The 27,568-nt window shown below is 37.6% G+C and overlaps 1 protein-coding gene across 1 annotated transcript in view; it reads left to right on the top strand.

The window, feature by feature from the left end:
* The window catches only part of ABCA6 (ATP-binding cassette, sub-family A (ABC1), member 6), a 59,458-nt gene extending 43,721 nt beyond the window's left edge, over nucleotides 1–15,737 (top strand). Inside the window, exons 26-39 of the mRNA XM_011933533.1 lie at nucleotides 3,314–3,433; nucleotides 4,981–5,058; nucleotides 6,263–6,354; nucleotides 7,047–7,167; nucleotides 7,775–7,892; nucleotides 8,783–8,874; nucleotides 9,264–9,418; nucleotides 9,931–10,006; nucleotides 10,081–10,175; nucleotides 11,139–11,258; nucleotides 11,455–11,595; nucleotides 13,303–13,382; nucleotides 15,173–15,228; nucleotides 15,365–15,737. Of these exons, the coding sequence (XP_011788923.1) occupies nucleotides 3,314–3,433; nucleotides 4,981–5,058; nucleotides 6,263–6,354; nucleotides 7,047–7,167; nucleotides 7,775–7,892; nucleotides 8,783–8,874; nucleotides 9,264–9,418; nucleotides 9,931–10,006; nucleotides 10,081–10,175; nucleotides 11,139–11,258; nucleotides 11,455–11,595; nucleotides 13,303–13,382; nucleotides 15,173–15,228; nucleotides 15,365–15,466 (1,446 nt within the window). The 3' untranslated portion in view covers nucleotides 15,467–15,737. The remainder of the gene's footprint in view (nucleotides 1–3,313; nucleotides 3,434–4,980; nucleotides 5,059–6,262; nucleotides 6,355–7,046; nucleotides 7,168–7,774; nucleotides 7,893–8,782; nucleotides 8,875–9,263; nucleotides 9,419–9,930; nucleotides 10,007–10,080; nucleotides 10,176–11,138; nucleotides 11,259–11,454; nucleotides 11,596–13,302; nucleotides 13,383–15,172; nucleotides 15,229–15,364) is intronic.
* The last annotated feature ends 11,831 nt before the right edge of the window (nucleotides 15,738–27,568 follow it).

Raw genomic sequence — 27,568 nt, 5'->3', positions numbered from 1 at the left:
CAGCCTGAGTGATGCTGCCGGTGCCCTAGTGAGTGCCCCTCATAGACGCTCTTTCAGCAGCTTGTGCTTCAGTCCTAGGTAAACAGCGTACTAGAATCATGGTTCCTTCTGTGGCTTTTGCCACTCTTTGTGTTGACCCTTATTACACAGAAATCATTACAAACTGGAACAAATGCACATCTAGATGGACACATTTTTTTGCTACGTGCCTCATGAAATAGTTGCCCCTGGTTTACCGTATACTCACAACTTATCCCAGTTTGTATAGAGCTGGAAATTTTTCAGACAAGGGAGCATTCAACATCAGTGGTAGAAACATACCTCAGCCCTTGCCTTTTAGCTTTTAGTGGAGAAGCTGATCTGGTTTGATTTCCTCGTGGCTGCAGGCTCTGTAGTGATGCTTTGGGTTGGAAAACATTATAGACAAGATTTTCTCAGCCAAGTTCCAGGAGCTCAAACCTGCGCATCAATTCCATAGACTGTGACAGAACTTCTAGAACTTAATATGCCAGAATCTTCCAAAACAATAAGTTTCATCTCTAGACTTAGAAAGCAGAAACCATTTTCCCATTGTAGAGTAAGGAATGAGAGTCCAGAGAGAGCAATTTTCCTTTAAAACACAGCAGAAGGCAGAATCTGCATTATCATATTATGAATTTGCCTTGTATATATGGCAGCAAATGAATAGATGAACAAAAGAAGAAATTTAACTTTGTTCTTTCTAAAGTAAGATGATAATGCAGAACTGCTTCTTAGGCTTGTGGACTAAGGCAGTGATTAAGGTGTTCTCACTGTGATTTGGAAAAAATTGTCACAAATAAAAGATCACAGCAGAAAATCAAACATGACACTGAAAGACACTGTATTTTAAAAATCAAAACACATATACATATGATTGCATGCCTTTTATCCTTTGTTGCCATTTATGCTTAAGTTGTTATGGATTCAGATAAGGCAAGACAATATTCCAGAGGCAAGGTATGTTTTGTAAAATACAGACTGTCCGAAATGTAAAAACAAAATTACACCGCAGTGTAATAGTAAAATGTGTATTTGTATATTTGTAATTTCTGATTATTTTTCCTTTGCCCTTCTTATGCTTATCTATTTCAGTGTATTTATTTATTTATTTCATTTTTCTGTCACTGGAAGGAATCTACATATTTCTAGAATGGTGGAATGTCAGACTTGAAAGAAATTTGAAATTGTCTAGTATGATTTACCTAATTTTATAGTGTTGCAGGAAATTAAGGAAACAGAGAGACTGATCGGGATGCAGGAGAGCTTTTGTTTTAGGTGTGTATCGGCTCAGCGGACATGTGTCCTGAAAGTCTGAGCCCCGAACAAAGAAAGTGAGCAACTTTAAAGCATTTTGGGGTGGGAAAAACGTGAGGCAGGAAGCAGATTTGCAGAAGCGAGAACAAACGCTGTTAGTCATTTATGCCATGACTTACATCTTAGGAAAAATATGAGTTGCAACTCAACTTTCACTTATTTATCTTGTGACCTTGCAGCTGCACACCAAGAACAACAGGGACTTACAGAACTTACAAATATGTGGGAAAGAGATATGGTTAATGTTTCTTGGGACAGACAGTATTGTCTCTTAACTTTAACTTCTGGGAGGGAGGCCACTTAAATTCTTTTCAGCCTTGGTTAATACAGCAATTCATTCTATGCGTCATTGTTATTTTTCTTACTATTACTATAATTTTTACCATTATTACTTTTACTATTATTCTGTTATTTTCTTAATTTCCTACTTCAATAGAGGAAAGAATTAAGTAACTTGCTCAGAAAAACATGAAGAATAGTGACAGGCTCAGGAATAAACTTGAGTCTCAGACCTTATGTCATTCCTCATGTTAAAAAATATGAGACAGTAGCATGGTTGGAAATACTGATTCAAAACTTGTGCTGATTAACACATCTTGATTTCAGTAGGCTAAAAAGTTTCAAAATTATACCTCTTCACAAAGACCTCAAGCAGTTTGCACTAAAATTTGCATTTGCATACAGATAACTTATAATTTATTCCTAAATATGTATTGAAAATACATGTTGTGAGAATTTGTCTTTCCTCGTACAGCTAGTATCAACTTAAACCAAGCTTGTCCTAGGACTGAGGTAATTTGTTTACTCCTCACAGGATCGTATGTCAGAAGGTAGAGTGTGTTGATATTCAGTGCAGTTGTCCTTTGGTGATCTGGGATCCATTTGGAAGGACAGTGCAGGCGATGTCTCTCCATCGTTGAGTGAAGCCACAGTCAGCAGTTAATTTGTTTCTAGGCACCCCAGACCCCTGTCTGATAAGGAAGTACCTTTTCAGCCTATTATGCTCTGTGGTGGAGGTATAGTAGCACATCTTAGCACATTGAGTCCTGGAGTAATCTCTCATACTGTCAAAGTTTAGACTCCTCTCTTGTTCCAGTGGATGAGAAGAGAGGAAAGATTGTAGAAATGTGGAGGTCTGGTAGAGTAAGAGAAGTCAGCTAAGTGAACTAAAGGACTTAGAGTAAACCCCAGATTTCTCATTTGTAAAGGGAGAGATAATAAAAATATCTACATTATGGAGTTGTGAGGATTAAATAATTCCTGCTAAATTATTAAAACCTGGCATTTATGTAATATTTAGTGAATTTAGCAATTATGATTCTGTTTTTATTATAATCAGTACATTAATAAGATCTGGCAAAGGGTAGTGCTCAATACATACCTGGCTGATCAATTGATTCTTAAAACAAAAAAATAATTATCCTTATTTCTTCCCATTTGCCAATAAAAATTTATAAAATAAATCCATCACAATAAAAATACACACTCTCAGAAAAGTCCTTTGTTTGGTATGGGGAAGAAATAGAACAGGAAGGACAATGAGAAAGCTCCACAGTAGTCTGGTTGAGAGACAGTATGGATTGTTCATTTTCTTATGATAGCCATGTAACTTTCAACATATACAGGTTTTTATTCATTAGCAATATTGTTACCTTAGCCATAAAAAGGTAATCCCTCTATCCTCTTGTCTTGGATTAAATTTAATAATACACTAGCAAGAAGTCTATTTGGTCATTTTAGCTTTCACCTTAGTCTCCAATAGAAAATAAGAATTTTCTATTGGGGATCATATGTATTCTTGTTAACAAAAGCTTCTTCCCTACTCTCTCTAAAAGTAGAAACTATCATTGCCAAATGAGTATATCTGCGTATAGGAACATTATGATATACATCATGAGAACACCTGTATCTTAAATGTTTTACGAAATACCAATGGATTGAATATGTCTGATACAATATATTTGAACTTCCCTTGTAGGCCTCCGTCATCATGTTTGTTACCACTTTAATCAGTAATTTTGACCTAAGTATATTGATTACCACCATGGTATTGGTTCCTTCATATACCTTGCTTGGATTTAAAACATTTTTGGAAGTGGTAAGAAATGTTACCAACTGTGTCATTAATTTTGAATACGTAGCTTATTAAAGTCCTTTTCCCAGATCAAGAGAGACAGACAGTAGTGGAACTGGGAAGTAACAGCAAATGGGCATAAGAGATTTTGGGGAGATGATGAAAATGTTCAAAAGGGGAATTGTGGTGATGCTTGCACAACTCTGTAAGCTTACTAAACATCCTTGAGTTCTACTCTCAGAATGAGTGAATTTTATCACATGCAAAATTAAATCTCAATAAAACATTTAAACTTTTGCCTTATTCACTTTGCCAAATATAGGCATTGTCAAATGCCATTCAAATATGGGTAATGCCAGATTGGGGGAAAAATGTGCTTGGTTTGACAGGTATTTGTTAGCCGCTAAAGATAAACTCATATGCGATTCCATTCAATCATTCAAAAATATGTATCAAATACTATTCTCTGTTAGTCACTGTGCTAGTAATTGGGGACACCTGATGAGCAAGATAGCACAGTCCTGACTTTCCCAAAGCTTAGTGGAGGCAAAGACAGACCGAACTTACTCACGTCAATACAAGGAACCTAAAGGTTACAAAGCACAAGGGCAAAGGGCCAAGGGAGGACACACAAAGCACAGCTGGTGTGTTCTAGCAAGTCAGACAGTTCTTCTGGGGACATTATATTTAAATACATGGCTAAAGGATGAATAAGAATTAGTTAATGGGACAGGAGGTAAGCATGTTCTGCAGAAGAAAGCAAAGGCACCAAATCAGGAAAAGCCAGGAGGCATTAAAGAAACTGAATGTGGTTCAAGTGGAGAAAAGTATACGATGAGGCCAGGGCAAGATAGTTCAGTGGAGGACACACTTTTTGGAGCTCTGTACCACCCAATGAAATGGCTTTAAGGAAAGTAAAGAGGGCTTCCGTAATCGGGGATGTCCTTGGCGAACTGGAAAAGCCTTCCATTTGCAAAAATACATCTCCATTGGCTGAGCAATGCCTGAAGTTCTTGATTAGAAGCTAATCCCTTTGCTTAAAGCATTTTCCTCCTAAGTAGACCTGCAAGGTGAAATACACTCATCTAGATCTGTCATGTATTCTTTAGGAGGAATGAGTAACTTTCTGAATGAATTGATTGATGAAAAAAGAATAACATGCTGGAACTAATTATCATTATAGGCAAATAGTCACCACTGGGATAAGAAGGGGCTCTGAAAAGGCTTGTCTGGGGCACTTAAGAAAAATATTGTTAACCTCCAGAAATTTTACCAGTGCCAACACCTCTCTCTGCTATACTTTCAGTAGACTTTCTGAAAATGTTAAAACCAAATTAAAAAAAAAAAATGGAAGAGAGCAACAGACAGGCTACTTGGTTATTGAGAGACAGCAAGAGTTGAGTAGGAGATTCTCCTTCTCTGTGGGGAATTACTTTGTCACTAGTGCACACAGAGAAATTGAGCTTGATAAGGAAAATAGTCAATATGTGAATTTTATATTATTTAAATGCAAATCATAAAGCAGGTGAATTATCATTAGTGTGTGTGTGTGTTTTGTTTTGTCTTTTCAGAGAGACCAGCAGCACTACAGAGAATCTCCAGAGGCAAATTTCAAATTGAGTGCCACTGATTTTCTAGTTTGCTTCATAGTAAGAAGACCTTTCCACCTCAGCACACATTCTTTTGGATGACTGTCATTCACTATAACGATTTGATCTTGTCCAAAATGTGCCACTTTAAAAATGTTTTTATATGATCTTGATAAAGCAATTACCTTCAGACATGTTTCTAACCCTTAGAGTTACTTTTTACATGCTTGGATTAGCTATATATGTCCAAAATTTAATATTAAATTAATTTTTTGTTTACTTATCCTGTTTACTGTCCCTCCTCTAAATTTGAGAGAGCTTGTAAAAGACAGAGATGCAATATAACTTACTTTCTTTGAATAATAGATAAAAAGGCAAAAATTGAATAATACAAGTGAAAGGGAAAATGATTATTTTGGTGTATTTAGGCTGCAGGAAACTACTGTCTTTGAATCCCATGTGTCAGTACTTTTCTAGGCACAGGAGAAAATAAAGACAGAAGTCCCTGCCCTCATGGAGCTTATATTCTAGTGGAAGGAGACAGATAATAAACTAAATGGATTATATGTGTGGTATCAGATGGGTGGTCAGGAAAGGCTTCGAGAAGAGCACTTCAGTAGGAAGTAGTAAGAGTGACCCTGGCTCAATCCAGGGTCAGCCAGGCCAGTGTGGTTTTGACTGAATGACCAAGGAAAAGAGTGATAAGAAAGATGGCCACAGAATTCATGGGATAAAGTGAGAGGCCAGGAGAAAGGGTTGCACAGGGTAATCTAGATTACTCTAAAGGCTTTGACTCTACTCTGAGTGATGGAGGAGGAGTCATTGGAGGGTTTTAAGCACAGTGGTAAATTCAGACTTATGTATTAAAAAAGTAGCTCTGGATACTGTGTTCAGAACAGATGTTTAGAGCAAGAGGGGCAGAGATAGCCCAGATAGGAAGGGGTTGCAACCTTCCAGGTGAGACATTATAATGACCTAGGCCTGAGTAGGAGTACCATGAGTAGGGGTGAGAAATAATTGGGCTATGGATAATTTTGAAGATAGAGAAGATAGAATTTACTTACAAACTGAATGTGGGTGGCAAGAAGAAAGGAGACAGGTTTCACTAACCTGGATTGTGAATGTATAGCTACATTTCTCCGCCAACTTATAAGAATGATTCACAACTATTTACCCAAAGACAAAATACCACCAACTTAATTCAAATGTTTAAATAATATTTGTGAACCTATGCCTAAATATAACTGTATTTCTTTGCTCATAGCCCTACTTTCAGACTTTGCTATTCGTTTTTGTTCTAAGATGTATGGAACTAAAATATGGAAAGAAAAGAATGCGAAAAGATCCTGTTTTCAGGTTGGGATGAAATTTAACTTTATACTTAATATCATATTTTAACATTCTTAGATGGTGTCTGCGCTATCATCTTGTTAATACAGATTTACATCTACAAGGGAAGCACATGTTGATTGTCATGAGAGAAGGTGGATTGCTGCCTTACTGCCAAGAGATAGAACTCCCAGGCAGAGTTCTGGCTGTAAGCAGCTGTAAGAAACCTTCACTCCATCCAAAATTTAGTAAGCACCCAAATATGCCATTCTCTCCTCCGAGATAATTGTGCATCCTTGAAGAAAAAAGATGGGAAGGAATTGATGTAGCAACATAGTTGAGTGTTTTATAAATGGAGGGCGTAGAAAGGGTGAGCAGTAAATGATGTTGAAAAAAAATCTGGTGTGATGAAGATGGGCTCAGCCTGAGTAGAGAAAATGAAAGTGACATGGATTTTAAAGAGAAAGGAGCAATATCTGCTGACAGATTTGAAAGGGTCAAAGATTCTTACTGGAAGAATGGCAACAACACCAAGAAAGGGATTCTGGCTAGTGGGACAGGAGTTCTTGGCAAAAGCAGAAGCGATGTTGACAGTCATCATCACATCATCACCTGCATGTTAGAGAAGAGGACAGTACTAAAATCACAGGAATGCTGATTTTTGACACATCTCTTAACAGCTAGAATACCACCTGTAAAACATTTCATTTTCTCTGTAGAATTTCCCCCCAAAGTAGAGATGCTAAACCAAATCCAGAAGAACCCATAGATGAAGATGAAGATGTTCAAGCAGAAAGAAGAAGAACAGCAACTGCTCTGACCACTTCAATCTTAGACGAGGTAAAAAAACAAGGGGCAAAATGGATGTTAATGGAGATATTCAAGAACTGTCAAGAACAGGATTTGATACACTGGGTTTCATTTTGAAAGTTTGGAGTTTGGTGCATTTCTATGTTATGCGTCCAGGACACTCCAAAGAAGCGCCTGCACAATCAAGGCACTTCACTTATTTGGAGTCTCCTATAAGCTAAAAAGAAAACAAAGCCTAATGGTTTTATTTTTCTTTTGAGAAAAGTGGGCTTTCATAATTAGGGCTGTAATTGCAAGACCAAACAAGACCTCATGAGTTAAAGAATTTAAGTTAGATTTGTCGTAGAATGCTAAATAGAGATTAAGATTTTAAGGGTTACTCTATCTGACTATTTGACATGGTTCCATGAGGTTAGCCATCCCTCTTCTGGCAAGACAATGAGCTGCTTCCATGAAATTTAGTCTATTTAGAAGCAAGAAATATTTTCTACATTAATGAAAGGGTATTACATTTAGCAGCATGAATTACTCTCAACTCAAAATATGGTTTGGTTTATGACATAAGGCATGAGTGGTTCCAGCAGAGAACTAAAGTCTCTGAAATTTAAGAGGAAAATCATGCTGTCGTCTCTTCTAGAAACCTGTTATAATTGCCAGCTGTCTACACAAAGAATATGCAGGCCAGAAGAAAAGTTGCTTTTCAAAGAGGAAGAAGAAAATAGCAGCAAGAAATATCTCTTTCTGTGTTCAAGAAGGTCTGTAATAATCCCTTTTACAATTCACCATTATTTTTAGAACTACCTGTTGAGCATCTATGTCATAGGCACAGTTTTACTTGCTGAAGCATTTATTCAATATATATATATATATATATTTAGTGTGCCAGGGAGTGTTTTAGACTCTGGAAATACAATTGTGAAGGAACTAGACAAAGAGAATCCAGGTAGAGGAAACTGTGAGGGCAGGGACTCAGACACATTTGGAAAGATCTTCAGCCAAGAGGCCACTGGATGCATCCATAAATGGAAGGGATAAAGTTATAGAGCTGAGCAGTGCCAGATTAGGTACAGCTTTTGAAAACAGCAATGAGTTTGTGTTTTGTACAAGTTAGTGGAATACCATTGGAGAGTTTTTAGTGGACTTGTGTCATATTTAATTTATATTTTGAAAAGATTACAGATTGGCTATTGTTTGTTTGTCAGTTTGGTTGTGGGGGGACAAGTTCAGAGGCTTTTTATATCAGTTGGGATGAAAGATGATGGTAACTTGAACACAGGTAGTTGAATTTGGGATGAAGAAAGTATCCCTAACTTCTCAAGTTTGAGAATCATTCATACACATACTCAGTGCATCAGCCATCTATTATGGAAAACAATTGGGCACATTTCCAACTGAAACAAGTAATCCGGGGGGGAGGGGGAAGGACAGATGTATTGACATCAAATTCACAAGGTTTGCCGTAACATTTGGCATAATTACAGAAAATAAAGAACATGCTTTGGTGACGTGGATTACATGTATGTTATCAATCTCAAAATAGTACTAACTGAAGGGTACAGAGATCTTAGAAGATTTCACTGGAGCAAAAGATTTATGTTGTTCAGTATTTCACTTCCAATATTGATAGTCTGATTCTTTCTTTCAGGTGAAATTTTCGGATTGCTGGGACCCAATGGTGCTGGGAAAAGTTCATCTATTAGAATGATATCTGGGATCACAAAGCCAACTGCTGGAGAGGTAGTGAGGAAATGGTTTCCATTTCCAAAACAGAAATTTCATGATACATACAGAGTCCATCTTTGAAAGACTATACCCCTCTTGAAATTTTTACTGGGCATCAAGTGTTTATAACAGGACTTGGAATATTACCAGAAACCAATTACCTTCTCCTCATCGGTTTCTCAGAAACTACCTGAGCTTATTAGGTCTCTTTTCTCCTTTGCATGTAAAACTGTATTTTTATGTTAGTACTTTAAATCATTTTCTGTGATAAATATATGAAGTAATTTCTATAGTATTTATTTGATGGTTAAACAATGTAGGTGTTTATATATGTCAGTTTCTGGAGTAATTGCACTATTGGAAAAAAGGCTGCATGCCTTTCTAAAGCTCTTTTATTTTTTTAGGTGGAACTGAAAGGCTGCAGTTTAGTTTTGGGTCACCTGGGGTACTGCCCTCAGGAGAACGTGCTGTGGCCCATGCTGACGGTGAGGGAGCACCTGGAGGTGTATGCTGCTGTCAAGGGGCTCAGCAAAGCGGATGCAAGGCTCGCCATCGCAAGGTACAGATGGGATCTGCGATTCCTTTGTGTCAGAATGCAGGGAGACTGTTGCAATGATGATGAATTCACTAATAAAGAACGGAGAGTGAATATGATATCTCCACCCTTCCAGAGTGTCAGTGGCAGAGCAGGGATGAGGGACAAGACCTGACTTCCTGCATCCCTGAATGAGAGATCTTTAAAAAATGATTGTATAAAATAATTGACAAGGAATAAGTGAATGAATCACCATAAATCATCATCCATTTCAGTTTTCTAATTTAAAAATCCTGCACATGAAATAATCATCCATTTTCAGTTTCTCATTCAGAATTCTAGTTTTTCCTAAAACTGTTTATGAGATAAAAGAAAAAATCTTTCATGTTTCAAAATCAATCTCTTTTTTAAAATTGTGAGTTAGGATTTTGACAATAATATTGCTAAACTTCCCTCCAATGCCATTACTGTTCTGTGTGCTTGGATTTTCCAAAAACCTTCTCTTGACCAGATGTCCTCATTCTGTTTTCTATCAGATTAGTGAGTGCTTTCAAACTGCATGAGCAGCTGAATGTTCCTGTGCAGAAATTAACAACAGGAACCATGAGAAAGGTATGTGTGGTGTGTGATGCTCTGTGGAGAGCTGGTGTGGTGTGGCAGCAAACGGGTGTTTTTCTGCATTGCAGTTGTGTTTTGTGCTGAGCCTCCTGGGAAACTCACCTGTCTTGCTCCTGGATGAACCATCTACGGGCATAGACCCCACAGGGCAGCAACAAATGTGGTGAGCATCATTATACCCCAGAGCTGCGAGATGCACATTAGGGAATGTTGCATATTTTAAGTGGTCTTGGAAAATCAGTCCTCAAACCCACTGGTTCCTGATTCAGTGGACATAATTTATATTATCAGGAAAACAAATATTTAACCAATAGATAATCTAATCTGCATGATGCTCACATGGTATTCAGGTTTAAGAAACCTCACATTTTCTTGGGGTTTTAGGTTTTTAATGTGGACTGTTAAAATACAAAAATATTTTGCCTTTTAATTATTGAGATGTCTATAACTGTTTCCTCTTTTTTTCCTTCTACTTTGTTTCCTTGGAGACTATTAACTTCCTGACACAATTTTCCGATTTTTTTTTTTCCTTTTTAATGTGACCTGTCAAATTTGTTCCTCCAGTTTTTCTCGGGTTTATTCTTTTTCTTACTTTCCCATCTAGGATTTACCCTTTGGAATAACAAAATCTTCAATCTAGTTTCATATTTTTCACTGTCCAGTACTTTTCCAACTTTAACAAAAACTTTGTTATGGCAATTTTATACAAATGTAGAGAATTGCTTATGAATCCATTATTCCCATGGAGAAGTTTCAGCAGGTATCAATAGAACCAATCTCCTTTCATCTATATCTTCACCTACTTCCTTTCTCCACCTTCTGATTATTTTGAAGGAAATACAAAGCAGCATATTCTTTAATTTATAAATATTTCAGTTAGTATCTTCAGAAGATAAGGAGTTTTGTTAACTCTTAAAAAAAGGTTTTTAACTCAACTACAATATGATTAGCATATCTAAAAATATTTAATAATTTTTCTTTTATGTTATCAAAAACCTAGTTGGTGCTTACATTGCACTATTTTTTTTGAATTAGGATCTGAATGTGATTCATATATTGTATTTTATCTTGTTTTTGTTCTGCACTTAGTTATTTTAAATACTGTTAATTTTTTTGCTCACTTCAGGCAGGCAATCCAGGCAGTCGTTAAAAACACAGAGAGGGGTGTCCTCCTGACCACCCATAATCTGGCTGAGGCAGAGGCCTTGTGTGACCGTGTGGCCATCATGGTGTCTGGAAGGCTTAGGTGGGTGTCTCTCCAGAGCCTGCATTTGATGCCCAAAATGAGATTTCCCATGGAAAGAGCAAAATCCCTGTGTAGCTGGAGCCCTTCCGTTTGGCTTCCTTGGTGACACCTTTTCTTCTACATTTGAAATTTAAGAATAGCATTAAAAACTTAAGGGCAATATTTTTTTCCAACATATTCTCTTTCTTGCCCATAGATGCATTGGCTCTATCCAACACCTGAAAAACAAACTTGGCAAGGATTACATTCTAGAGCTGAAAGTGAAGGAACCTTCTCAAGTGACTTTGGTCCACACTGAGATTCTGAAGCTTTTCCCACAGGCAGCAGGGCAGGAAAGGTGAGACGGGCTTTTGATTATGGAGAAATACAGAGGCTTTATCCACTCAGTGGTTTCCTTTTAGCTGTGTGAGAAATTCATAGTGATTTTACTTCAAAATAAAAGTTAGGGACCGCAGAAACTGATTTGTTCAGTATTCCAGATTATAAGAGATTGAGACCTACTCAGGAAGCTGTGTCCCTCGGGGCAGCCCAGGCACACCCTCCTTGGCCATCCCAGGCTGATTCCCAGCTCCAGAGGGGGACTTGGAAAGACTTGGGGAAAGGAACTTCTGATGACCGAAACCCACACAGGACCACAGTGGTGTCCTTCCTGGGCCTCCTTATAAACGCTTAACATATATAAATATTTAAAATGTAAAAGATGTAAATATTTAGGGTGAATTTTCCCCATAGGAAACAAATGGCAATTGAGATCATCAAAGAGTCTCTCTTTAATGGAATTTTCGTACCTTAAAATGGAGACTGGAAGGGGGTGTGTGTGTATGTGTGTGTGCATGCCCACATATCTGTGTGTGTGTGTGTGTGTATGTGTGTGTGTGTTTGTGTACGTCTGTATGTTGTTTGGGGGAGGGCAAGAAGGTGGAGCAGAAACTGAATTTGAAATTGCCGTGGAGAGATAAGCACATCAAAAAATAGGACATAAAAGCTACTATTTTATTTTAGCCCAGTGTAAATGTAATTAAATTTCCTAAGATAGATATCAGAACATGTAACTTCATCCCATTCCCAGACATTTGGTGTCACAAATCAGAGAAGCGGTTTTAATATAAGTGGGAAGATCAAAAATGATAAGACAGAAAGAGCAGGGGCTGGTCTGAAAAGGGCCAATCCTGGACGTCTGGTCAACCTTAGTGCCACCCGGGAGCACCAAACCCCTGTTTGGGAATAGGGCATGAGAGTTTACAGCCAGAAGTAGCACCCAGAAGCAAGATGCCCCAAATCAATTACGGCTCTTCCTTAGAGGTCAGGGAAGTATTTAGTTAAAGTATTTTATGTCCTTCCTCTACTGCTAACTCCAACTCTCCCAACCTCATGTTATTCTTTACAAGTTAGACTTCTGGGAGGAGGGGGAATCAAGGAGATTCTGAGGTTTTTTGATTGGCAGCCCCAGCTCTATCGATTTCCTTACTTCTGGATGGCCCTAGGGCCTAGAAAGCCTTCAAAGTAAGTATGTCTTCCCTGCAGATCTTTTGCCAATATCAACCTCCATCTCCAAGATTTGCCACTATTTATGGTTTTACAAAATAGTCCTGAATTTACTTTTATTTAAATGTTTATATTTTTCATTGTAAATGTAATGCAAATTGCTGGAAGTGTAAGAAATAAAGAAAAAATTCATTCATTAAAAAAAGCAAAACAATGAATTAGCTTTCTGATGACAAAGATGAACACTTATTTTGGGTTAATTGCCAACCTAATTTGAACTAACCAGAGGGAATAGTTCAGCATACCAGATTTTCAACAAGCAAAGGTTTTGCATAAGCTAAGCACATATGTAATTATGCTGAGTTATTACCAGGAGAGCTGTCTGCAACAGCCAGATACCAAAAATCATTTCAAAACAATGCTATGATTTCATATTTAAGCCATACATTAATTTGCATTACTTTTAAGAAGAAAATTGTTGGTAATATCAATATTTATTCTGATGCTCATTTTCTCCCCTTGAAACTCAGAGTTGAATACGACATCTTCCTGTTTTCAGGTATTCCTCCTTGTTAACCTATAAGCTGCCAGTGGCAGACGTTTACCCTCTATCGCAGGCCTTTCACAAATTAGAGGCAGGTAAGAGTGACCACATTCAAATAAATCTTTTGAAGAATTAACTAACACTAAAATAATAATTTAATGGAAGCTAATTGGGTAACAATGTTTTAAAACAGGCCCGTAGGGCATGATTTTTAAGAATCCTAATGGTAGGTAATGGTGCGATTTAACCCCAATTTAGGTTAATCTGATTCTATGAAAAGAGGTTAATCTCCAGTGCAGGAACTGAAGCTGCAGGAAACACACATGCTTGACTGTTCTTACTGTGAAGCCATGGCATCCCACCCTAAAAGCCCCTGTGTGTGGCCTGTATAATCCATTCACACCAAGTGTCCCAAATTATTACTTTACTCCCTTTCTTTCCTTACATATCCACCTCCTTCCCACTTTTCTCCCTCAGTAGATGCCCTTGCTTTGTATTTCACTAATAAAATAGAAGCAACAGAGAAAGTTTCCATCTATCCATCAACCTCCTTGTGTCTGTGCACGTGTATTTGGCCTTCTTATTTGAATGATAGCTTCAACCGTCCCCTGGATTGTGTGTAACTCCTCTTGCTAATTGAAATTGTCCTCACTCACTCTCCTGTCATCATTTTCTCTGCTTTCGACCCCATCATTCCCAACAGCAGACCATCGTGGTGTAGTTTCTCAGCACAGCATAATGGTGAAGAACTCAAACTCTAGAGCCCATCTTTCTGGGTTCTCAGACCAGGCCTGTTGCTTACTAGCTGGGTGACGTTGGGTGAGGTACTCAATCCCTGCATATTTAGATGGTTCGTCTCTACAATGATGGATACTGTTAGTGCCCACTTGGCCAGGTTGTTAGAATTAAATGAGTAAATATTTTAAGCACCTAGAACAATGCCTGGCTCATTATGTTTGACATAATATGTCATAATGTATATCTCTGCTTTGTTCCTTCCACACTAGACGGATGACTTTCTAGTTCTTCCTAAATGCTGCCAGACATGTAAGCTCCTGCCTCAGGACTTTGTACTTGCTAATCCTTCTTCCTGGAATTCTCCTTCCTAAACATCCAGGCCTCTTCCTCCCATTTTCAGGTGTTGGTTCAATTATTACCTGATTACTGTGGCCTTCTCTGACTATCTGGTAAAAAAGAGTGCCTAGTGCTCCCTATTTATTTTAATCAGCTTTATTTTTCTTTAAAGCCACTATCATCATTAACTTTATCATATATTTAAGTGTTTGTGTATTTAATGTCACTAATTCCTCCCACTAAAATGCAAACTACATCAAGGCAGGAGTATTTGTCTATCTTCTTGACTGTTCTATTTCTGGCATCTACGAGTGCCTTACACCTAGCAGATTCTTAGTGTATAAATGGTGAAGTATGCACACATGGATATGTGAATCTGGTAACAACTGTCACACAGACTTTTTGGTGGGGAAGTCCAGCAGAGAGGTGATATAACAGATGAACTGAATGAAGGGAGTTTTGAGTTATCTTAAAGAGGATGGCATAGGATCTTCCTCATGTGTAACAATATTTTGACCGATGATTAGTTCTTCAAGGAACATATGTATCTTCCAAATACATATGCATGCAATACCAAAACAAATATTACTGAAACATATGAGAAAATGATAACATCAATATTAATATAGTATGTATTTACATTAAATCTGTATGGCTTTCATTATTTCATCCTTACATCAAGTATTTGCTTATTCAACTTTATCTATTTATATTAATGATTTACATTTTTATTCTTTGTGATTTTGAAAAAATTATTGGTAATAAATTGTAAGCATCTACTCTTAATACTAGTCTTTTTTTTTTCCATCAGTGAAGCATAACTTTAACCTGGAAGAATACAGCCTCTCTCAGTGCACACTGGAGAAGGTAAGCCAACTGGTTTGACTTTGTATCATCCTGGTAAATTTCACATGAAAGCAACATGCCTTTTCCTATTCGTTTGGAAGACCAACAACTTGATAATCTCTCTTCCTTCTTTCCTTCTTCTTTGTCTCCTAATTAGGTATTCTTAGAGCTTTCTAAAGAGCAGGAAGTGGGAAATTTTGATGAAGAAGTTGATACAACAATGAGATGGAAACTCCTCCCTCATTCAGATGAACCTTAAAACCTCAAACCTAGTAATTTTTTGTTGATGTCCTATAAACTTATGTTTTATGTAATAATTAGTAGTACATTTAATTTTAAAGATCATTTAAAATTAACATCAGGTGTATTTTGTATATTTAGTTAATAAATACATAAATTTAAAAATTATTCTTCCTCTCAAACATAGGGGTGATAGCAAACCTGTGATAAAGGCAATGCAAAATATTAGTAAAGCCACCCAAAGAGTCAGGCACTGAGTATTGTGGAAATCAAACTATATAAACATAGAATTTTTTAAAAAATGACTTTTTTACGTTTTACTAAAAACATTCTCTTGCTGAAATATGGGAAGGATATATTCAGTAGCCAAGTTGCATGACTACTTCACACCAGTTCGTGATACAACAGGTATACAGATTTTCTTTTATAAGCAAGTACAATTCAAGAGTCTTCTGAAAATGTTCCAGAAATTGCTTTAAAACTCACAAGTATGGGGCCAGGCGCTGTGGCTCACGCCTGTAATCCCAGCACTTTGGGAGGCCAAGGCAGGTGGATCACGAGGTCAGGAGTTCAAGACCAGCCTGGCCAATATGGTGAAACCCCGTCTCTAATAAAAATACAAAAATGAGCCAGGCGTTGGCATTTGCCTGTAGTCCCAGCTATTCAGGAGGCTGAGGGAGGAGAATTGCTTGAACCCAGGAGGCAGAGGTTGCAGTGAGCCAAGATCATGCCAGTGTACTCCAGCCTGGGTGACGGAGAGAGACTCTGTCTCAAAACAAAAATAAAACACCTCCCAAGCATTGGGAGGTCCTTAGACATACAATAGACAAGCACTCACATTGAAAAGTAGTTCCATGATACCTTTTGAAGATAAAGGGAGTCACAGTAGTATTTGAACAACATTAACTTATTGTTTTCAGGGGGTGCTAATTTTCCTTGTCATCTTTGAATAGTTTTATGGGATTTGATATTATTTTAAAATCATTTCTCCCTTATATAAGTGTATGTGCATGTATGTATATCTATATATTTTCCACATATCTTTTATATTATTTAATTTTAAAATATCTATCAGTTTAACATATTACTTTATTCTGTCCCTTAAAAATAGCTATTTAATTCTGAATATTACCGCCCAAAAATTCAAAGACCAAGCAGTATTCCTTCTCTGATTTTTTGGTGTTCACATATTGTACAAAATGATAAGGGGTTCAATTCAACAAGAAGAGTTAATTATCCCAAATATATATGCAGCCAACATTGGAGCACTCAGATTCTTAAAACAATGATTTCTAGACCTATGAAAAGACTTAGCGAGACAAACAATAGTAGTAGGAAACTTCAACATCCCATTGACAGTGTTAAACTGACCATTGAGGTAGAAAACTAACAAGAGATTTTGGACTTCAATTTGACACTTGACCAATTGGACCTAATAGACATCTAGAGAACACTCTGCTGATCACCACGGAATATACATTCTTCTCATCTGTACATAGAACATACTCCAAGATTGACCACATGCTCAGACATAAAACAAGTCTCAATACAGTTTTAAAAGTTGAAATCATACCAACCATACTCGCAGACACAGTGGAATAAAAATAGAAAGCAATACCAAGAAGATCTCCGCAAATCATGGAATTACATGGAAATTTAAAAACTTTCTCCTGAATGACTTTTGGGTAAATGATGAAATCAAGGCAGAAATAAAAAAAATCTTTTGAAATAAATGAAAGCAGAGATACAACATACCAAAATCTCTGGAATGCAGCAAAAGCAGTGATAAGAGGGAAGTTTATAGCACTAAATACCTACCTTAAAAAGTTAGAAAGATGTCAAATTAACACTCTAACATAACACCTTGTGGAACTAGAAGAACAAGAACAAAACCCCAAAACTAGCAGAAGAAAAGAAATAACTAAAATCAGTGCAGAACTAACAAAATTGAGGCCCAAAAATCCACACGAAGAATAAATGAAACCAAAAATTGGTTTTTTGAATGGATAAACAAGATCGATAGACAACTAGCTAGACTAAAAAAGAAAAAAAAAAAAAGAGAGAGAAGATCCAAATAAGCACAATCAGAAATGACAAAGGCAACATTACCACTGATCCCACAGAAATACAAAAGCTCCTCTGAGACTGTTATGAACACCTCTATGCACACAAACTAGAACATCTAGAGGAAATGGATAAATTCCTGGAAACATGCAATCTCCCAAGATCCAACCAGGAAGAAATTGAAACCCTAGCAGACCACTACCAAGTTCCAGAATTGAACCAGTAATGAAAAACCTACCAACCAAGAAAAGACCCGGACCAAATGGATTCACAACTGAATTCTATCAGACTTACAAAAAAGAGCTGAGCAATTTTACTGAAACTATTCTAAGAATTCACAGATGAGGGACTATTCCCTAACTCACTTTATGAAGCCAGCATCACCCTAATACCAGAACCTGGCAAAGACACAACAACAAAGAAAGCTACAGAACAATATCCCCGATGAATATAGATGCAAATATCCTCAGCAAAATGTAAGCAAACTGAATTTAACAGCACGTCAATAATTTAGTTTACCATGACTAACTTGCCTTAATTCCTGGGATACAAGGTTGGTTCAACATACACAAATCAATAAATGTGATTTACCACATAAAGAGAATTAAAAATAAAACCATATGAGTATATAATTAGGTGTGGGAAAAGCCTGTGATTAAATCCAACATCCCTTCATGATAAAAACCCTCAACAAAATAGGCATTGAAGGAACTTACCTCAAAATAATAGGAGCTATCAATGACAAACCCATAGCCAGCATTATACTGAATGGGCAAAAGATGGAACCATTCCCTTTGACAACTGGAACAAGACAAGGATGCTCACTTTCACCACTCCTGTTCAACATAGTACTGAAGTTCTTGCCAGAGTAATGAGGCAAGAAAAGGAAATAAAAAGTATGCAAATAGATGGCCACACAAAAAATAAATACCTAGGAATACATCTAGCTTATCTAATCAAGGAGGTGAAAGATCTCTGTAAGGAGAATTACAAAACACTGCTGAAAGAAATCATAGATGACACAGAAAAATATAACATGCTTATGGACTGAAATAATAAATATAGTTAAAATGGCCATACTCCCCAAAGCAATCTACAGATTTGACACTATTTCTACCAAACTATTAATGTCATTTTTCATGGAATTAGAAAAAATATTTTAAAATTTATATGAAAAAGTCTAAATGACCAAAACAACCATAAGCAAAAAGAACAAAGCCAGAGGCATCACATTACTTGACTTCAAACTATACTATAAGGCTACAGTAACCAAAACAGCATGATACTTGTACAAAAAAGACATATAGACCAATGGAACAGAACAGAGAATGCATAAATAAAGCCACACACCAATAGCCATCTGTTCTTTGACAAACAGACAAAAATAAGCAATTGGGAAAGGACTCCTTATTTAATAAATGGTGCTGGGATAGTTGGCTAGCAATATGCAGAATAATGAAAATGAACTCCCACCTTTCACCATATACAAAATTTAACTCAAGATGAATCAAAGATTTAAATGTAAGGCTTCAAACTGCAAGAATCCTATGAGAAAATCTAGGAAACACCATTCTGGACATGTGCCTTAGGAAAGAATTTATGACTAGGTCCTCAAAAGCAATTGCAGCAAAACAAAAAATGGACAAATGAGACCTAAGTAAACCAAAGAACTTCTGCACAGCAAAAGAAACTATTGACAGAGTAAATAGACAACCTAGAGAGTGGGAGAATATATTCATAACCTATTCATCTGACAAAGGTCTAATATCAATAATCTATAAGGAACTTATTTCAACAAGCAAAAAACCAATAATCCCATTAAAAAGTGGTAAAAAGCATGAATAGACGCTTCTCAAAGGAAGACATACAAGCAGCCAACAAACATGAAAAATGCTCAACATTGCTAATCATCAGAGAAATGCAAATCAAATCCACAATGAGATACTATATTATACCAGAGAGAACTGCTATTATTAAGAAGTTAAAATACAGCAGATACCAGCAAGGCTGTGGAGAAAAGGGAACACTGCCACTGTGGAAAGCAGTTTGGAGATTTCTCAAAGAATTTACAATAGAACTACCATTTGACCCAGCAATCCCATTATTGGGTATATGACCAAAGGAAAATGCACACAAACTAGAAAACCTAGAGTAAATGGATAAATTTCCAAAAAATCACATGACCTCATATGTTCATCACAGCAGTATTCACAATAACAAAGACATGGAATCAACCTAGATGCCCATCAGTGGTGGATTGGATAAAGAAAATGTAGTACATATATACCCTGGAATAAAAAGGAACACCCAGCCATGAAATATACTCAGCCATAAAAAGGAACAAAATCATATCCTTTGCAACAACATGGACACAGCTAGAAGCCATTATCCTAAGTGTAGTAATGCAGGAACAGAAAACCAAATACCACATGTTCTCACTTATAAGTGGGAGCTAAATATTGAGTATTTATGGACATAAAGATGGCAACAGTAGTCCCCCAGGGGACTAATAGACAGGGAAGGAGGTAAGGAGAAACTAACCATTGTTTACTATACTCACTGTCTGTGTGACTAGATCATTAGTATTCCGAACACAGCATCATACAATATACTCATGTAACAAACCTTCACATATACTTCCTGAATCTAAAATAAAAGTTGAAATTATAAAAATAAAAATATTTTTATGATCAATGAAGAAAATTTGTATAATAGAGAAAAATATAGAAATTAAATAAAATTGAATAAAAGAATCACCATGATGTCAAGGAGAGAATGGAGCAAGATGGTAGAATAGTTCTTACCACTGATTCAAACATCTATTTGAGTAACTATCTATCCGCAAAAAGATCTTCACAAGAGCTAAGAAAACCAGGTGATAAATCACACTACCTGGTTATAGCATAATAAGAAAAGAGGCCAGGTATGATGGCTCTTGCCTGTGATCCTAATGCTTTGGGAAGATGAGGTGGGAGGATCACTTGGGACCAGGAGTTCAAGACCATCCTGGGCAACATAGCAAGACCCTATCACTGCAAATTCCAAAAAAAAAAAAAAAAAAAAGTGAAAGTTAGCTAGGTGTGGTGGTATGTGCTTGTAGTCCAAGCTATCCAGGAGGCTGAGGTGGGAGAATTGTTTAAGCCCAGGAGTTTAAGGCTGTCTCTATTTCTTTTCAGTTTTGCTCTAATCTTAGTTATTTCTTGTCTTCTGCTGGCTTTTGAATTTGTTTGCGCTTGCTTCTCTAGTTCTTTTAATTGTGATGTTAGGGTGTCAATTTTAGATCTTTCCTGCTTTCTCTTGTGGGCATTTAGTGCTATAAATTTCCCTCTAAACACTGCTTTAGATGTGTCCCAGAGATTCTGGTACATTGTGTCTTTGTTCTCATTGGTTTCAAAGAACTTATTTATTTCTGCATTAATTTTGTTATTTATCCAGTAGTCATTCAGGGCAGGTTGTTCAGTTTCCATGTAGTTGTGCAGTTTTGAGTGAATTTCTTAATCCTGAGTTCTAAGTTGATTGCCCTGTGGTCTGAAAGACTGTTTGTTATGATTTCCATTCTTTTGCATTTGCTGAGGAGTGTTTTATTTCCAATTATGTGGTCGATTTTAGAATAAGTGCTGTGTGGTGCTCTCAGGATGTATATTCTGTTGACTTGAGGTGGAGAGTTCTGTAGATGTCTGTTAGGACTGCTTGGTCCAGAGCTGAGTTCATGTCCTGAATATCCTTGTTAATTTTCTGTCTTGTTGATCTTTCTAATATTGACAATGCAGTGTTGAAGTCTGCCACTATTATTGTGTGGGAGTCTAAGTCTCTTTGTAAGTCTCTAAGGACTTGCTTTATGAATCTGGGTGCTCCTGTATTGGATGCATATATGTTTAGGATAGTTAGCTCTTCTTGTTGCATTGATCCCTTTACTATTATGTAATGCCCTTCTTTGCCTCTTTTGATCTTTATTGGTTTAAAGTCTGTTTTATCAGAGACTAGGATTGCGACCCCTGATTTTTTTTTTCTTTTTTTGCTTTCCATTTGCTTGGTAAATATTCCTCCATCCCTTCATTTTGAGCCTATGTGTGTCTTTGCATGTGAGATGGGTCTTGACTCTTCATCCAATTTGCCAGTCTGTGTCTTTTAGTTGGGGGCATTTAGCCCATTTACATTTAAGGTTAATGTTGTTATGTGTGAATTTGATCCTGTCATTATGATGCTAGCTGGTATTTTGCCCATTAGTTGATGCAGTTTCTTCATAGCACTGATGATCTTTACATTTTGATTTGTTTTTGCAGTGACTGGTACCAGTTTTTCCTTTCCATATTTAGTGCTTCCTTCAGGAACTCTTGTAAGGCAGGCCTGGTGGTGACAAAATCCCTCAGCATTTGCTTGTCTGTAAAGGATTTTATTTCTCCTTCGCTTATGAAATCCAGTTTGGCTGGATATGAAATTCTGGGTTGAAAATTATTTTCTTTAAGAATGTTGAATATTGTCCCTGACTCTCTTCTGGCTTGTAGGGTTTCTGCTGAGAGATATGCTGTTAGTCTGATGGGCTTCCCTTTGTGGGTAAACTGACCTTTCTCTCTGGCTGCCCTTAACATTTTTTCCCTCATTTCAACCTTGGTGAATTTGACAATTATGTGTCTTGGGGTTGCTCTTCTTGAAGAGTATCTTTGTGGTGTTCTCTGTATTTCTTAAATTTGAATGTTGGCCTGTCTCGCTAGGTTGGTGAAGTTCTCCTGGTTAATATCCCAAAGAGTGTTTTCCAACTTGGTTCCATTCTCCCCTTCATTTTCAGGTACACAAATAAAGTATAGGTTTGGTCTTTTCACATAGTGCCATATTTCTTGGAGACTGTGTTCATTCCTTTTCATTCTTTTTTCTCTAATCTTGTCTTCATGCTTTATTTCATTAAGTTGATCTTCAACTTTTGATATCCTTTCTCCCACTTGATTGATTCAACTATTAATACTTGTGTATGCTTCAAAAATTTCTTGTGCTGTGTTTTTCAGCTCCATCAGGTCATTTATGTTCTTCTCTAAACTGGTTATTCTAGTTAGCAATTCCTCTAACCTTTTAGCAAGGTTCTTAGCTTTCTTGCATTGGGTTAGAACATGCTCCTTTAGCTCGGAGGAGTTTGTTATTACCCACCTTCTGAAGCCTACTTCTGTCAATTCATCAAACTCATTCTCTATCCAGTTTTGTTCCCTTGCTGGTGAGGAGTTTTGATTTTTTGGAGGAGAATAGGCATTTTGGTTTTTGGAATTTTCAGCCTTTTTGCACTGGTTTTTCCTCATCTTCGTGGATTTATCCACCTTTGGTCTTTGCTGTTGGTGACCTTTGGATGGAGTTTTTGCGTGGTCATCCTTTTTGTTGATATTGATGCTATTGCTTTCTGTTTGTTAGTTTTCCTTCTAATAGTCAGGCCCCTCCTCTGCAGGTCTACTGGAGTTTGCTGGGGGCCCACTCCAGACCCCGTTTGCCTGGGTATCACCAGCGGAGGCTGCAGAACAGCAAAGATTGCTGCCTGCTCCTTCCTCTGGAAGCTTTGTCCCAGAGGGGCACCTGCCAGATGTCAACTGGAGATCTTCTGTATGAGGTGTCTGTCAACCCCTGCTGGAAGAGGTCTCCCTGTCAGGAGGCACAGGTGTCAGGGACTCACCTGGGGAGGTGATCTGTCCCTTAGCAGAGCTTGAGCACTGTGCTGGGAGATCCACTGCTCTCTTCAGAGCCAGCAGGCAGAAACGTTTTAAGTCTGCTGAAGCTGTGCCCACAGCCACCCATTCCCCTAGGTGCTCTGTCCCAGGGAGATGGGAGTTTTATCTATAAGCCCCTGGCTGGGGCTGCTGCCTTTCTTTCAGAGATACCCTGCCCAGAGAGGAGGAATCTAGAGAGACAGTCTGGCTACAGTGGTTTTGCTGAGCTGTGATGGGCTCCACCCAGCTTGAACTTCCTGACAGCTTTGTTTACACTGTGAGAGGAACCTATTCAAGCCTCAGTAATGGCAGACACCCCTCCCCTCACCAAGCTTGAGCATCCCAGGTCGACTTCAGACTGCTGTGCTGGCAGTGAGAATTTCAAGCTAGTGAATCTTACATTGCTAGGCTCCATGAAGGTGTGATCTGCTGAGCTAGCCCACTTGGCTCCCTGGCTTCAGTCTCCTTTCCAGGGGAGTGAATGATTCTGTCTCACTGGCATTCCAGGTGCCACTGGAGTACAAAAAAAGTTCCTGAAGCTAACTCAGTGTCTGCCCAAACGGCCACCCAGTTTTGTGCTTGAAACTCAGAGCCCTTGTGGTGTAGGCACCCAAGGGAATCTCCTGGTCTCTGGGTTGTGAAGACCATGGGAAAAGCATAGTATCTGGGCTGGAGTGCACCGTCCCTCAAGACACAGTCCCTTATGGCTTCCCTTGGCTAGGGGAGGGACTTCCTTGACCCCTTGTTCTTCCTGGGTGAGGTGATGGCCCACCCTGCTTCTGCTCCCCCTCTGTGGGCTGCACCCACTGTCTAACCAGTGCCAATGAGATGAACCGGGTACCTCGGTTGGAAATGCAGAAATCACCCATCTTCTGCACTGATCTCACTAGTAGCTGCAGACTAGGGCTGTTCCGTTTTGGCCATCTTGCCCCGGAGCTGCATTTTATTTTTTAAATTTTTATATTTTTTGTTCATTTATATTTGTGCTTTAATCTTTTTCTTATCTATTATATAAGCATTTTATGCAATTAAATATTTTATCTGTATATTTTACAGATATAATTGTATCTGAAACGTTACATTTCCAAACCTGTGATAAATAACCTATAATTTGTTCATTCTGGAACCATTAGTGTTTTATAAATGTGTATTTGTTTTATAGTGATAATTGAATGTATTTAAATTATTTCTAAAACCCAAGCAATACATTCTCCTGTCTTGCTCAAATGAATAACATGACAATATATATAACCACTTTAGATAACAATATAGTGAAATATTCACTTGTATTTTTGATAAACTCTGAGTTTTCTTAAGTGTTACGGAAATATTTACAAGATACCTAATAACCAATATCAGATATAGTATAAATGTTTTAAAAGTATTAAAATGGACATAATTTGCAAAAATATCATAATATGGTTGTTTTCGAAGCTATTAACTTGGATTTTATTAGGATTATATTTAGGAGCAGATTCATGAATATGAAAACGGAAGATCAGAATAAAACAAAAGAAGGGACCAAAAGAAAAATGGAAAAAGAACTAAACTATTTCAACTCTGTTGTAGAGAGATTTAGTGCTGGCTTTACTCTCTATTTCACTAACACACCCCTTGTAGAAGAAGCTGACCACTGTGTATTGCATCATCAATTCTCTTCTTTGATGCCTGGATGCCAGTTGGGTTTGATTAATCCAACAGGAAGTAGCAGCAACAGATTGAGGATAGAAGAATGGGGAGGTCAGACCCTCCTCCCCTGCTTTGGTGCCAGATCTAGTGGTGAATGGATCCTTGATGCCCACAGGTTTTGCCCTCCTCCAGTTACACCCACCTGCCTCTGCCCCTTAAGGGTACTGACCCCAGGAATGGCTCCCCCCACTGCAGGCCACACTTGACCTCCAGCAGTTCATCAAAATTACCATTTATGCATTTCGTCCTACCAATTTCTGGCTCTAGTGACTTCTGCTCCAAGTAAAATGATCTTGGCTGTGATTCTCTGTATTCACTTGTTTCTCTGGATTTTGGGGTTATAGTTTGCCCTGAAACCTCAGTCCCTGATGGGTCCAAGAAACATCACTGATTTTCAGTTTGCTTAGCTTTTTTCTTATTGCAAGAAAGGAAATAATGACTTCCAAGCTCTTTACATGTTGGAGGTGAAGAAATTGAATTTTAAATTTTATTGATTTTTAATTAATTAAAAATTACATTTAAATACTCACCTGGGCTACCTTATTGAAGAACGTAGTTTTGAAGTTAATCATATCTTTGTCCTCTTCCAAAACTATAAGATTTTTAGGGAACTTAACTCTGATCATGGCTCTCTCCTCCCATATAACTGTTGTTTGATACTTAAGTTGTCCATTGTGTTTGACACTGCCCCCTGCACACATTAGTCATTATCATCATTAGTTTGCACAATCAGTATTTATTTAGTTCACTAATATATTTATTAGTTGCTAGCATTCAACTACTTCTTTCTGGATTCAGTTTTTTTTTTCTTCTTGGAGGATATTTATTAGTAGTTCTTTCAGATATGTCCATAAAATAGAAATCTCAGTTTTTTGGGATAAAGATATATCTATTTTATCCTTACACATGAATTATATTTTAGCTGGTTTGTCAATCAGCCTTTGCCAAAACACCCTAAAACTTACTGGCTTAAAATAGCAATCTCCTTTTAGCTTTGTTTTCCTGTTTCATTTCTGGCATCTGGATATTTATTTTTCTTTGGATGTGATCTCTGTTTTTGTTACTTCTTATTAACCATTTTATTTATATCCTTGTTGAAGGAGCATTCACATTAGCATAGTTCAACAATAGAAATAGAAATAGCAATAAATATTTTGCTATTATCTTACAAAATCCCACTGTGAGGTATTTTGGTACAAGTGAACACAAAGTGCCATGTAGGACAAAACCCAGAAAACTATACCTGAGCACACGGTTGTGAAATTCCCTACACTTGTGCTTAAAGAGAAAACCCTAAAGTGTCTTCGCAAGAAAAACAGAAAACCTCAAACTTACAAGTACCAAAAGCGCTTTATCATCATAGCTGGCTGAGAAAGCAATAACCTGCTATTTTTAAAGTGAGAAATATAAGACAGTTTCAGTCAGAGCATAAACAAAAACAGAAAACAATAATAGAATAACACAGTAACAAAAATACAGATGGAGAAAATGGACAGATTCGTTATAGTAAAACAAATTTACAAATGGCCAAAAATTATATTAAACTATGCTTGACAACACTAGGAAATATAAGTTATCAAAGTGGTATTATTATTATTTTTTTGTTTTTTTATTTATTTATTTTTGAGACGGAATCTCGCTCAGTCGCCCAGGCTGGAGTGCAGTGGCCCGATCTCGGCTCACTGCAAGCTCCGCCTCCCGGGTTCACACCATTCTCCTGCCTCAGCCTCCCAAGTAGCTGGGACTACAGGCGCCTGCCACCCCGCCCGGCTCATTTTTTGCATTTTCAGTAGAGATGGGGTTTCACCGTGTTAGCCAGGACGGTCTCGATCTCCTGACCTCGTGATCCACCCGCCTCGGCCTCCCAAAGTGCTGGGATTACAGGGGTGAGCCACCATGCCTGGCGAAAGTGGTATTATTTTTTATTAATCAGACTGGTAAAATTTACAAACACCTATAATGTCCAGTTTTGACACCGCCGTGGAGAGTATAGTCTCTAACATTTGGTGAGTCATCCCTCATTGCAAGGTACTGCACTCAATACTTTACATATGTTATTTCCTTTAATCCCTACCATCTCCCCTCCACCCCAATCCTAAATTTCTAAATTCTAAAACAACCCTTGTTAAATACTATTGTGTCCTCTGGATCTCACAGATGAGAAAACTGAAGCTCCCTGCATAAATCATTGGGGCTCCATGGTACGTTACTTCCCCTGCATGGCAGTTAGTAAGGAGTAGAGCTAACGTTTTAAGTTCAAATATGCTAACGGTTGTATCCTATAAGGAGCAGGAAGATGGAGGAGAAAGATGGATAGAGATATAGGCTGATTTTTTGTATTGCCAGAGTAGTGTAGATTCTGATATGTTTGTTAACATTTGAGGGTAATCACTAGTAGAACAAAATACTGATCCAGAACTTTATAGATGACAGGTGGGGAAAAAGGAAAAGGGGAACCTGAAAAAAGGAACAGAGAAAACACAGTCACAATAGAAATGGATACATGGGAAATAACAGGAAAGCATAATTTAAAGAGACTGTAAAATAAGATGACTGAAAGAAGAGGACTGGGTAACCTAAGGACTTACATTCCCTTCCCTGCCCTGCCCATGGAAAGTAGAAGATTGGCAGATAAGGTAAAAAGAGAAATGCAGTTATACTATTTCAACAGGCATCCTTCAGGC

This window comes from Colobus angolensis, unplaced genomic scaffold (genome assembly GCF_000951035.1).
Source record: "Colobus angolensis palliatus isolate OR3802 unplaced genomic scaffold, Cang.pa_1.0 Scaffold1, whole genome shotgun sequence".
In the NCBI taxonomy this organism is placed as follows: domain Eukaryota; kingdom Metazoa; phylum Chordata; class Mammalia; order Primates; family Cercopithecidae; genus Colobus; species Colobus angolensis.
This window is presented reverse-complemented; position numbering and strand designations above follow the sequence as displayed.